The sequence below is a fragment of the Artemia franciscana genome, chromosome 5 (assembly GCF_032884065.1).
Source record: "Artemia franciscana chromosome 5, ASM3288406v1, whole genome shotgun sequence".
NCBI lineage: Eukaryota > Metazoa > Arthropoda > Branchiopoda > Anostraca > Artemiidae > Artemia > Artemia franciscana.
The window spans coordinates 37870777-37882969 of record NC_088867.1 but is presented as its reverse complement, the minus strand read 5'-3'; the positions used below and the strand labels follow the sequence as shown (position 1 = coordinate 37882969).

Genomic DNA, 12193 nt, shown 5'->3' with positions numbered 1-12193 from the left:
TCAAACAATCATTAAAAAACGACTTCAAATCTAAATTTTACAATCTAAAAGTTCATACAAAATCCTATACTATTTTTGCATTCCCTAAAAATATATTCAATCTTGTTTACCCTACAGAAGATAAAAAAAAAGTTAATTTAATAAGCTCTCAATTATCCTTCACCAGTTAGGATACTTAAAAAAAAACCTATAGAGCTGGACTTCTTTAAAACTTAAAAAAAAAGAATGTTAATTTAAAAACCGTAAAGTCTTGATCCATAATAAGGAAAATTATAGAGATCTATTATAGAGAGAAAATTATAGAGATCTATTAGGAAACTCATTAGTCTTACTAGTGCTAATATCGATTGTTAGTACCATAAAATTTTGACTCTGGAAATAAATTTTAGGAACAAAGAACTAATAAACCATAATATAAACTCCGAAGACTCAGTTACCTCTGCTTATAGTAAAGAGAGTTTCCAGCTATAATGTGAATTTTGAAGTAAGTCTTACAGCCCTAAAATGTGCCAGGACACTTTCACCTGGGATTTTGCACTAATTAGAATAATCATTATATCTGATATAGTACAAATAAAGTAGTAATTCAAAATTGTAGTCTAGTCTATAGCCCTAACATTTCCCAGGACACGTTCGTCAGATTTTTCTATAACACAATCACCAATTGTGGCACAATACGAGTAGCGTCATAATGTGAATTTGTGGAAACCTATAGACCTAACATCTGCCCATACCTGTTCAGCTCATATTTTTCTACAATCCGATCATCAATTGCGATATAATACAAGTAAAGTCTTAATTCGAATTTATAAAACAAGTTCTGTCACGACACGTTTACTTCAGTTTTTCTTCAACACCATTATCAATCGTGATTTTGGAAATTTCCGAAGTAATTCTTAGACCCTAATGTCAGCCCGGCCAAGTTCATTTCAAATATTTCTACAGCCCAATTATCAATTGGAATATAATGCAAGTAACGTTTATAGTTTGAATTTGTGAAGTAAGTCTATAGCCCTAACATTTGCTCGGAAGTGTTCACATCAGAATTTTATGCAACAGAATCATCGAACAACCATTTTAAAGCCAAAAAGTTAACCAGTCATTACATTGTGCTCATTTTGTAAATGTTGTACCAAACTAAGCAAATTCGACTCATGTAAAAAAAACAAAAAACCTTCTAGTACTTGGCTTTTCTCCTGTAAAAAAACAACAACTCTAAGCGCTTTATGTCTTTACGGTACTTAAATTCTGTTATTCTGTTATTTTATGTTCTGTTAAAATTTTCTGAAGGTTAGGGATATTATGGGACTGAACCGTCTGTCACTGTTGTCAAAAACTAAGCAATACCTCCGAAGAAAGGCTATATTTCTTGCTGAGATTGAATAAAAAAACAAGTTTTTTCAACTGAAAGTAAGGAGCGACATTAAAACTTAAAACGAACAGAAATTACTTCGTATATGAAAGGGGCTGCTTCCTCATCAACGCCCCGCTCTTTAAGCTAAACTTTGACTCTTTCTCTCAACTCTTTTTTTTACAGTAAAAACCTTTAGCGTAAGAGCGGGACGTTGATGAGGAAGCAGCCATGAAAGGGGCTGCTTCCTCATCAACGCCCCGCTCTTTACGCTAAACTTTGACTCTTTCTCTCAACTCTTTTTTTTAAAACAGTAAAAACCTTTAGCGTAAAGAGCGGGGCGTTGATGAGGAAGCAGCCATGAAAGGGGCTGCTTCCTCATCAACGCCCCGCTCTTTACGCTAAACTTAGACTCTTTCTCTCAACTCTTTTTTTAAAACAGTAAAAACCTTTAGCGTAAAGAGCGGGGGTTGATGAGGAAGCAGCCATGAAAGAGGCTGCTTCCTCATCAACGCCCCGCTCTTTACGCTAAACTTTGACTCTTTCTCTCAACTCTTTTTTTTAAAACAGTAAAAACCTTTAGCGTAAAGAGCGGGGCATTGATGAGGAAGCAGCCATGAAAGGGGCTGCTTCCTCATCAACGCCCCGCTCTTTACGCTAAACTTAGACTCTTTCTCTCAACTCTCTTTTTAAACAGTAAAAACCTTTAGCGTAAAGAGCGGGGCGTTGATGAGGAAGCAGCCATGAAAGGGGCTGCTACCTCATCAACGCCCCGCTCTTTACGCTAAACTTAGACTCTTTCTCTCAGCTCTTTTTTTAAACAGTAAAAACCTTTAGCGTAAAGAGCGGGGTGTTGATGAGGAGCCATGAAAGGGGCTGCTTCCTCATAAACGCCCCGCTCTTTACGCTAAACTTAGACTCTTTCTCTCAACTCTTTTTTTTTTTAAACAGTAAAAACCTTTAGCGTAAAGAGCAGGGCGTTGATGAAGAAGCAGCCCCTTTCATATATGAAGTAATTTCTGTTCGTTTTAAGTTTTAATGTCGCTCCTTACTTTCAGTTGAAAAAACTTGTTTTTTTATTCAATCTCAGCAAGAAATATAGCCTTTCTTCGGAGGTATTGCTTAGTTTTTGACAACAGGTTCAGACGGTTTCTATTAGTAAAAGATATACGTAACTTATAAATTAGCTTACGTAAAAAACTTTTTATTCTCATGTTTTTATTACATATATGAGGGGGTTCGCCCCCTTGTCAGATCCTCGCTCTTTACACTAAAGCTTAAATTTTGTCCCAATTCATTAAGAATGACCCCTGAATCACAAAAGCCATAGAATAAATAGTTGACATTACTAATAATACTTTAGCGTAAAGAGCGAGGAATTAGGAGGAGGTGAGCCCCTCATATGGGTAATAATTTCTGTTCTTTTTAAGTTTTAATGCTGCTCCTAACTTCCAGCTGAAAAAACTTTTTTCATATCTATTTTTCCATTGTTTTTTTTTAAATAATGCTAGTAAATTCTGCGCTCCCTTCATGGAAATTTTCTTCCCCCATGACAAATTCCTCGATGGTAAGTTCCCCCAGCATATCCCCCACTTCTCAACCCCTCCCCCAACCAAGAAATCCTCCTGAAAACGCCTGTACACTTCCCAATTACCATTACTATATGTAAGCACTGGTCAAAGTTTGTAACTTGTAGCCCCTCCCACGGGGACTGTGGGGGAGTAAGTCGTCCCCAAAGACATAGTTATAAGGTTTTTCGACTACGCTGAATAAAATGGCTATCTCAGAATTTTGATCCGTTGACTTTGGGATAATAATTAGCGTGGGAGGGGGCCTAGGTGCCCTCCAATTTTTTTTGTCACTTAAAAAGGGCACTAGAACTTTTCATTTCCGTTAGAACGAGCCCTCTCGCAACATTCTAGGACAACTGAGTCGTTACAACAAATAAACACGCATCCGTGATCTGCCTTCTGGCAAAAAATACAAAATCCCATATTTTTGTTGATAGGAGCTTGAAACTTCTACAATAGGGTTCTCTGATACGCTCTGAATTCTTTCTGTAAAACAAATTAATGCAGCTCTGTGGATAATGTTCAATTATGAAAATAGTCCATATTAGAGGCCTCGTAAATAATAAAAAATAAGGTGAGCTGCATCACCAAAAGTTACCAATGAGATGTATTTTGTGACAAAATGATAGGTCTTCCATTTGGAATGACCTAGTGAAATGAAAGGATGAAAAGATTGATTTTAAGTATTGTCACACGCTGACTAATTTTTCGTTATGTGAAAATGCTAACATAAATACGTAACATGCTACTTTTGTTGCATATATATATATATATATATATATATATATATATATATATATATATATATATATATATATATATATATATATATATATATATATATATATATATATATATATATATATATATATATATATATATATATATATATATATATATATATATATATATATATATATATATGTTACTGTGAATATCTGAAATCTGGTTAATGTTGACATTCATCGGTGAATATCCAAAATTCCGTTTTCTCTGTTTGAATTCAGTTAGATTTGCGGATCAGCTTTTTCAGTATTGTCCAAGCTTTGATAGTAAAAGTTGAATTAAATTATAATTTTATGTTATATTTAGATTGAATTAAGTTATAAATCTCAGAAATGGGTTAAAAACCTAACCAGGCCTGTCACCATCAAACCTTGCATTAAACTGAAAAAGTGGACTGGCAACACTGACTAAATCCAACGAGAAAAAAATTGTATTTGGAACATTCGTCGACGAATGTCGACATTCACCAATTTCGGACATTGACGGTAACATATAACACGTAAAGTACGTTTTTACAGGTTTGGTAGAGTGTATTTTCTCAGGGGTACCACGCTGCACATCAGCAATAGATTCTCTGTTACTGATGAAACAAAATGTATTGCACAATTTACTATAGCGCAATGTCTTTTTTTAGCTTTTAAGTTATAGTTGATATGTAGTAGCATAATAACGTAAATAGCGACGAAGACTAAACTGCCTCTCCATAACAAACAAATACAAAGTAGAGACAATAGGGAAAATCTTTTCAAGACATAGACAAGGCCTTAATTTCAAATAGTTCCAACAACTCCTTTGATTCTGCTTTAGGTTGGCATATATTTAATAATCCGTCCCACATGATACTTTTTGAAAACTCTTCACGCATCAGTAATGATTTGGGAATAAAACAGGTGGTTCGAGAATCAATCGAAATTAATCTCAAAATAAATAATAATATTTCTTTGAACAGGGACTTAGGGGAATACTCACTAAATTTTTTATACTCAAATTTAATTAAAAATGATCTAACAAAATATTTTACTAAACCGATTTATAATAGTACTGAACCAACTACGAAAAGGCCTTTGAGACAGGCTGCTAAACAAGCAAGATTAGCTTTAAGAAATTGCATCTAATCATTTTGTTCTCTTTAGTTTGAATATATATATATATATATATATATATGTATATAGTTTCTCTCTTATTCTTGTATTGTGCTGAAGACGGTCCTTGAACATAGGGCCGAAATATCCACAGAACTAATTTCCACTGTCTTGAAAAGATTTTCCCTATTGTCTCTACTTTGTATTTGTTTCATAATAACGTACTAAGTTAGTTTAATTTTTTTTTTTTTAAGGAGGACATACTCGCAGAGAAGACAACATCAAGCTGCTCGGAAAATTCAACAATTTATGAGGCAGTCAAAAAACAAGTAAGTATTACGAAAAAGAGTAATTGAAATCAGCCTATTTGAGACAAAACTAAAGTCCCTAATGATATTGCGCTACAAAAAAAGTTTTTAAAACAATACCAAAAAGCATCTTAAAATAGATAACAATTTTTTTTATTATATAGTTAAAACAAAAAAGACTTCGAAGCAAAAGTTTACGTCAACTTAAAAAAATAATCGGTAGGTTTGATCCAAAGAAACAGAGAACTTAAAATAAATTCGAAATATGAATTAATTATAAATGAGTTATAAGGTTGTTTTCAGCATATCCAGTTCGGGAATTTTTAATCTATTGACATCTATACGGGACTCATGTTTCTTATGATCTTATACTAAAGAAAAAACGCTCTAAAAGGAGATTTAAAATTAAAGCAAAGTATTTGAGAGAAAATAATGAAGTTGCTCATGAAATGAATAAGCGACACGTGGCTTTTCTTTTACCCCTAACCTTTGCTTATTTCGAATGCTAAAAAGCAGTAAAAAAAACGCCACGCAATCGAGTGACACCTAGCAGAATCATCAATCTAATTATTGAAATAAGAAGAAACTATTAGTAACATCTATGTTTTTTTTGTTTTTTTTCTTAATGTGCTGTGTGTCAAATTATAAAGACCCACTTTTGCCAATAGTATATAATGTGTACATATTTTGTTTTTTTTCTCTCTTTTTTTTTTTAACTATTTATGGTAGACCTTGTAACGTCTATCTATTTTATATAATTTTTTTTTAACCGAGTATGAAACGACTGAATCTGCATGCTTCAAAATTTTTAGGTTTGACACAAAAGAAAAATATAGCTTTAATTGGATTACTAATTTCAATAAATTATGTTCGGTATAATGTTGTTTTCATTTTTTTTCCAGCCTTACTGGGTAAGTTAGTAGTGCTGGTCTATTTTGTTTTCAATCATACCCATTTTAAGGCTCCTCTAATTAACTTTTAATTACTTTCCTATTTTTGTTTTGAGTAGCCTGTATCAATGGAGTAATAATCGCTTATAGGGAGTCTAGATCCGGGTGAGACTCCGGTAAAAAAAAAAAGAAGGAAAGATAAGAAAAATTAGATATGAAATTAAAATAATTTAAACAAAGTAAACAATAAAGAAAATGATAACTTGAGGATAATGTAAGTGTTAAAGAAATATAATAAAATATTAAAATCAATATAATTTGTTAAATAAAATGAAATTTTAAAATTAATAAAATTAGATAAAAATTGTTCTAAAAATTATATAAATTCTGAAAATTACAAATAAAAGACTGGGGTTGGTAATGGGCTTAGACATCTACAAATCTAAGAAATTTGTGCTCTAATATATTGTAATCCCTTCATCTCTTCATCTCTCTCATTTTGATTAATAGTTTTATCAAAGTATGAAATTTAGATGATATTCTAATCCTTTCATTTGTTTGAATTATTTCTTTTCATGCCATATTGATCTGAAAGTATAAAATTTAGTGACTTTGTAATCAATCCATTTATTGCCTTTATTTCATTTCTTTTGACGGTGATTAGAAAGTATAAGATTTAGATGCCATTTTAACTCTTTCATTTATATCTTAAGTAGTTCTCTTAAAACCTATGTAAAACTTAGATGCCGTAATCATTTCATTTCATTCAACACTAATTTGAAAGGATAAGATTTAGATGATTTTGACATTGTTTCATTCGTTTGACTTTTTTTTTAAAAAGATTCATGTTGCCACTATTCGTTCTATAATAAAGTGCTCTTACTGTCAGTTATGTCTTTTCTAAGGGGGGAGGGGGAGGTATAAGACATTTCAAAAAAAAGAAAGCAAATATTCGGATACGGCATTGCTTAATAAAATAAAGAATGGCTGATAATGAATAAATTGGTGCTAGGCTCACCCCCCGGAGAATTTCCCCTACAAGCAAAGTTGAGCAACCAAACAGATAATATGCCAAACAAAAATAATGAAGAAAAGAGGAATTTTTTAATGTTATACCTATATTCTGACATATAAAACAAATAGAATGTGGTGTAGAATATCTTATAGTATTTATTTTTACATTTAATTTTTTTGTGCGTGTTTTTTTTTGGGGGGGGGGGTATCATAACAGGTTAAGATAAAGGTTAAAGAAATTTATTTGAAAACACAAAATTAGTGGCAACTGTAGAAGAATTGCTGTATGACGGAAGTGCGCAGAGATAACAGGTTGTAACTAAGATGTACAAGTAATTACTTCCCGTGTACTTCCTCTGGAACCGACCAAAGGCGTCACTAGCCAAAGTTTTTTTTTTGGGGGGGGGGGCTACCGACTGGCTTGTCATTATACCGATTGATTTGGTTGATATTGTAATTAACATCGCCTAATTTTTGTTTTTTACCGACTGATCTTCTTTCATTGATTGTACGTCATATATTTCAATCATGCCATTTGTCTTTGCACCGTTATTTTACCTATCAAATTTTTTATCCAACTAGGTTAAAATATTTAGAGAGGTTGTCCCCCCTCCACAATGGGTCTATGACTATATGAAACAGCATACAGGCAAAAATAGGACAGATTTAAAACTCTTGCTAGAGATAAGACACAGCGTGGGTGTTAGTTACCTCCACGTATTATTCTATGAAAAATTGCATAATATAATTAAAAAAAATATTAATGTGAACTTAATAAAATTTTACCACCGCAGTACGTTAAAAAAATCTCAAACTTGACAACCTTTCTGACTACGAAACTGGTTCTGGCCAACCGTTTAATTGCTCATATTTAGACAGACGGGTGCTAGAATTTCTTAAAATAACGGGGGAAGTAAAAAAAAGTTAAATTTATGAAAGGAATTTTTCCGGATAATTTGCTGTATTTAAGGGGTGTTCTTGGAGATGGAAATCAATATTATTCTTTTTTTATACAAAATTTCTCTAGTTTTTGCCTTTGCTTTTTCTTAGTGGATAGGTTGTATTATTCCATGAAAAATTGCATAATATAATTAAAAAAAAATATAATATATTTTTATTAAAAATATATTATATTTAAAGAATTAAAAAATAATTAAAAATTTAATTTAATTTAATTAAAAAATATATTATATTTAATTATATATAAATATAATAAAAATATATTATATTTAAATATAATATATTATATTTAATATATATTATATATATGTTATATTTAAATTAATATATTAATATATTTATATTATATTTATTTTTATATTATATTTAATATTTATTATATTTAAAATATATTATATTTAAAAATATATTATTTTTATATAATATATAATATATTATTATATTTAAATATATTATATTTAATTTTTCATAATATAATTAAAAGGACGATAGCAAATCGTCCTTTTGTCAATACAACGGCAATGTCGTTTTTTTACACTAAAGTTGTATAATAACAGAAGAAAGCCTTTATCAACGGGGAAGAAAAAGTTAAAGTTAAATTAAATTAAACGCAACATACAAAAAAAAGCAAATAAATAAAACTCACATCTTAATAACCTTCTAGCTATTGCAATTATTGTAAATAGCCTGAATAATCACACAGTAAGGACAAAAGATTGTCTGTGATACACCAGGCTGTTATCTCTCCTTTAATTTCAGTTCGGCAATGAGATATTTTTATAAACTTCAAAATGCTGCAGTCGTTGTGAATAGCCTGAATAAGCATACAAAAATCTGGGCTATTTACAGTAATTGCAGTATTTGTAAGCTTTTTAAGATGTGATTTTTATTTATTTGTTGTTTTTTATTATTTTTTTGAAACGTTTAATTTAACTTAACTTTTAACTTTGTTTTCCGATGATAAAGGCTACCGGACGTGGAGTCGAAATATTCGAATTTTTATTATCTAAAGTTTGTCATTTTTTCTGTTTTATTTAAATTATACTCGTTTCCCTCTCGCAAATTCGTTATGTTTGGGGGTACCAAGACTCGTTGCCTCGTTGTTCGAGCTACCACATGCCTACAGTGACATCTAATATTAGCTTAGATTGTAAAATTTAATTGCGCCTATTTACTAATTTTTTTTTAATAAAAAAATAAAGGAAATTGAAACCCATTGATTTACAATAATGTTTATTTTACTTTTCGCTGTTATTATACAAGTTTCAAACAGTTCGTGGTAACGAACTGAAGTAAGGAGCGACCCGGCTCAATAGTAACCAAAACTCTAAAAAATGGAATTTTGATACCAATAGCTACATCAAAAGAATCGCATTTTAATGCTGGTTTTAAATATATAAGTTTCATCAAGTTTAGTCTTACCCATCAAAAGTTACGAGCCTGAGAAAATTTGCGTTATTTTAGGAAATTGAAACCCATTGATTTACAATAATGTTTATTTTACTTTTCGCTGTTATTATACAAGTTTAGTGTAAAAGAACGATGCTGTTGTTCCACCGACTGTTTTGTGTTAAAAGAAACGATTTGTTTTCCACTAAACAAAAGCAAAGGCATAAGAAACTAGGAAAGATTTATAGAAGAAAATGTAATGATATTGATTTCCATCTCTAAGAAGGCCCAATTAAATACAACAAATGATCTGGACAAAATACTTGCCTCCATTGTTCAAACTCTCCCTCCCCTTGGGTTTTAACACAGAGTGTATTTTTTTTTTACTGCTTGCTTTCCAGAAGTGGCATTACTTGTACTAGCCTATATGTTGTCTGATTTTGATAAGAAAAAATACTTTTTTTGTGTCCAGGAGAGGGGAGTGCGAAAGAATAGCACTATCCGTTTTGTTCTGTCTTAATTTCCGCAAGTGAAAACGTGGTGTGGTCTAAGAAATTATTATGAAACAATATCCCAAACGACCAACCCTAGTAGGCTTGTTTGCCTACTTGTGTGCCTACTAGTGCCTAGTAGGCACTAGTTCGCCTGTCAGTCAAAGAAAATTCAGTCCCAGGTTTTTCATACAAGTCCAGTGGACATTTTCTGTCACGTATCAACCCAAAATCAATCCAGCTCTGTCATCTCTTGGTTCTATGACTATCTACCTTAGTTCTGCCCTAGGAATAATGTATGGACGGATGATAGAGAGACTTATCTATCAAAAAATGAACTGACATCATTTTTATACAATCCTAATAAGGGAGGATTGTATACAATCCTAATAAGGGCTTATGCCAGATTTTCCTCTCACTCACTCGGACTATCTGTCTTGGCTTTTTTCTACAATTAGCCATGGCTTTTCTACAATTAGCCATGGGCCCACAACTTCTTGATTTTAATCCAATATATAACAATTCTTGTCGAACAGTTTGTTTTAACGAACTGTAGTAAGGAGCGACACGGCTCAATAGTAACCGAAACTTGAAAAAAAACGAAATTTTGATACCAATATATACATCAAAAGAATGGGATTTTTATGCTGAGTTTCAATATATAAGTTTTATCAAGTTTAGTTTTACCTATCAAAAGTAACGAGCCTGAAAAAATTTGCCTTATTTTCGGAAAAAGGGTTAAACACCCCGTAAAAGTCATTGAATCTTAATGAAAATCACACTATCAGATTCAGCATATCAGAAAACACTTTCATGGGAGTTTCAAGCTCCTATCTGCAAAGATGTGAAATTTTGTATATTTTTTTTTTTTGTCAGAAGAAAGATCACGGACGCGTGTTTATTGGTTTTTTTTTCGAATGTCGCGAAAAAGCTCATTTTAACCGAAATAAACGTTCTAGTCCCCCTTCTAAGCACAATTTTCCCCAAAGTCTTTAGATCAAAATTTTGAGATAGCCATTTTGTTCAGCATAGTTGAAAAATATAATAACTATCTTTGAACTTAATCTTAATTTTATTAAACTTAATTTGAATTTATCTTTGAATAACTATCTATGAACTTTGCCCATTGCTCACATATAGTATTGGCTATTGGGAAGTACACTGACGTTTTCAGGGGGGATTTTTTCTGGTGGTAGGGGGTCGGTGGGAGGGGGTTGCGTGAGTGGATCTTTCCGTGGAGGAATTTATCATGGAGGAAGAGAATTTCCATTAAGGGGGCGCAGGATTTTCCAGCATTATTAAAAAACAATGAAAAACTAAAATTAAAAAAATATAATTTTTTTAACTGAAAGTAAGGAGCAACATTAAAACTTAAAGTGAACAGAAATGTCTACGTATATGAGGGGATTCGTCCCCTCGTCAATACCTCGCTCTTTGCGCTATTAAATTAAAAAAAACAAGTTTTTTTAACTGAAAGTAAGGAGCAAAATTAAAACTTAAAACGAACAGAAATTACTTCGTATATGAAAGGGGCTGCTTCCTCACCAACATCCCGCTCTTGACGCTAAAGTTTGACTCTTTCTCTCAACTCTTCTTTTTAAAACAGTAAAAAACTTTAGCATAAAGAGCGGGATGTTGGTGAGGAAGCAGCCCCTTTCATATACGAAGTAATTTCTGTTCGTTTTAAGTTTTAATTTTGCTCCTTACTTTCAGTTAAAAAAACTTGTTTTTTTTTATTTAATTTCTGAACGTTTTTCAATCAATGCATGTTTTGATTTTGGCTCTCCGCAGAGGAATAATTAAAACGAAATTTGCGTATTTATTTATTTCTTTTTTTTGCTAAATGACTCATAATTTTGATTGAATGATTTTGAGAAAAAAGAGTGGGGGAGGAAGCCTAGTTGCCCTCCGATTTTTTGGTTAATTAAGATAAAGGCAACTAGAACTTTTAATTTTTTACGAATCTTTTTTTTAGTAAAAGATATACGTAACTTCTAAATTAGCTTACGTAAAGAAGTTTTGTATTCTCGTGTTTTTATTACATATATGAGGGGGTTCGCCCCCTCGTCAGTACCTCGCTCTTTACACTAAAGCTTAGATTTTGTCCCAATTCATTAAGAATGACCCCTGAATCATCAAAGCCGTAAAATAAATAGTTGAAATTACTAAAAATACTTTAGCGTAAAGAGCGGGGTATTAGGAGGAGGTGAGCTCCTCATATGGGTAATAATTTCTGTTCGTTTTAAGTTTTAATGCTGCTCTTTACTTCCAGCTGAAAAAAAACTTTTTCATATTTCTTTTTTCATTGTTTTTTTTTAATAATGCTAGTAAATCCTGCGCTCCCTTCATGG

General features: G+C 31.7%; 1 protein-coding gene across 5 annotated transcripts in view; it reads left to right on the top strand.

The window, feature by feature from the left end:
* LOC136027371 (calmodulin-binding transcription activator 1-like) overlaps positions 1 to 12193 on the top strand; it is a 286895-nt gene that overhangs the window by 266996 nt on the left and 7706 nt on the right. For all 5 annotated transcript variants that reach the window (XM_065704557.1, XM_065704554.1, XM_065704556.1 and 2 more), the window contains one exon: positions 5045 to 5119. In XM_065704557.1, the coding sequence (XP_065560629.1) occupies positions 5045 to 5119 (75 nt within the window). The remainder of the gene's footprint in view (positions 1 to 5044; positions 5120 to 12193) is intronic.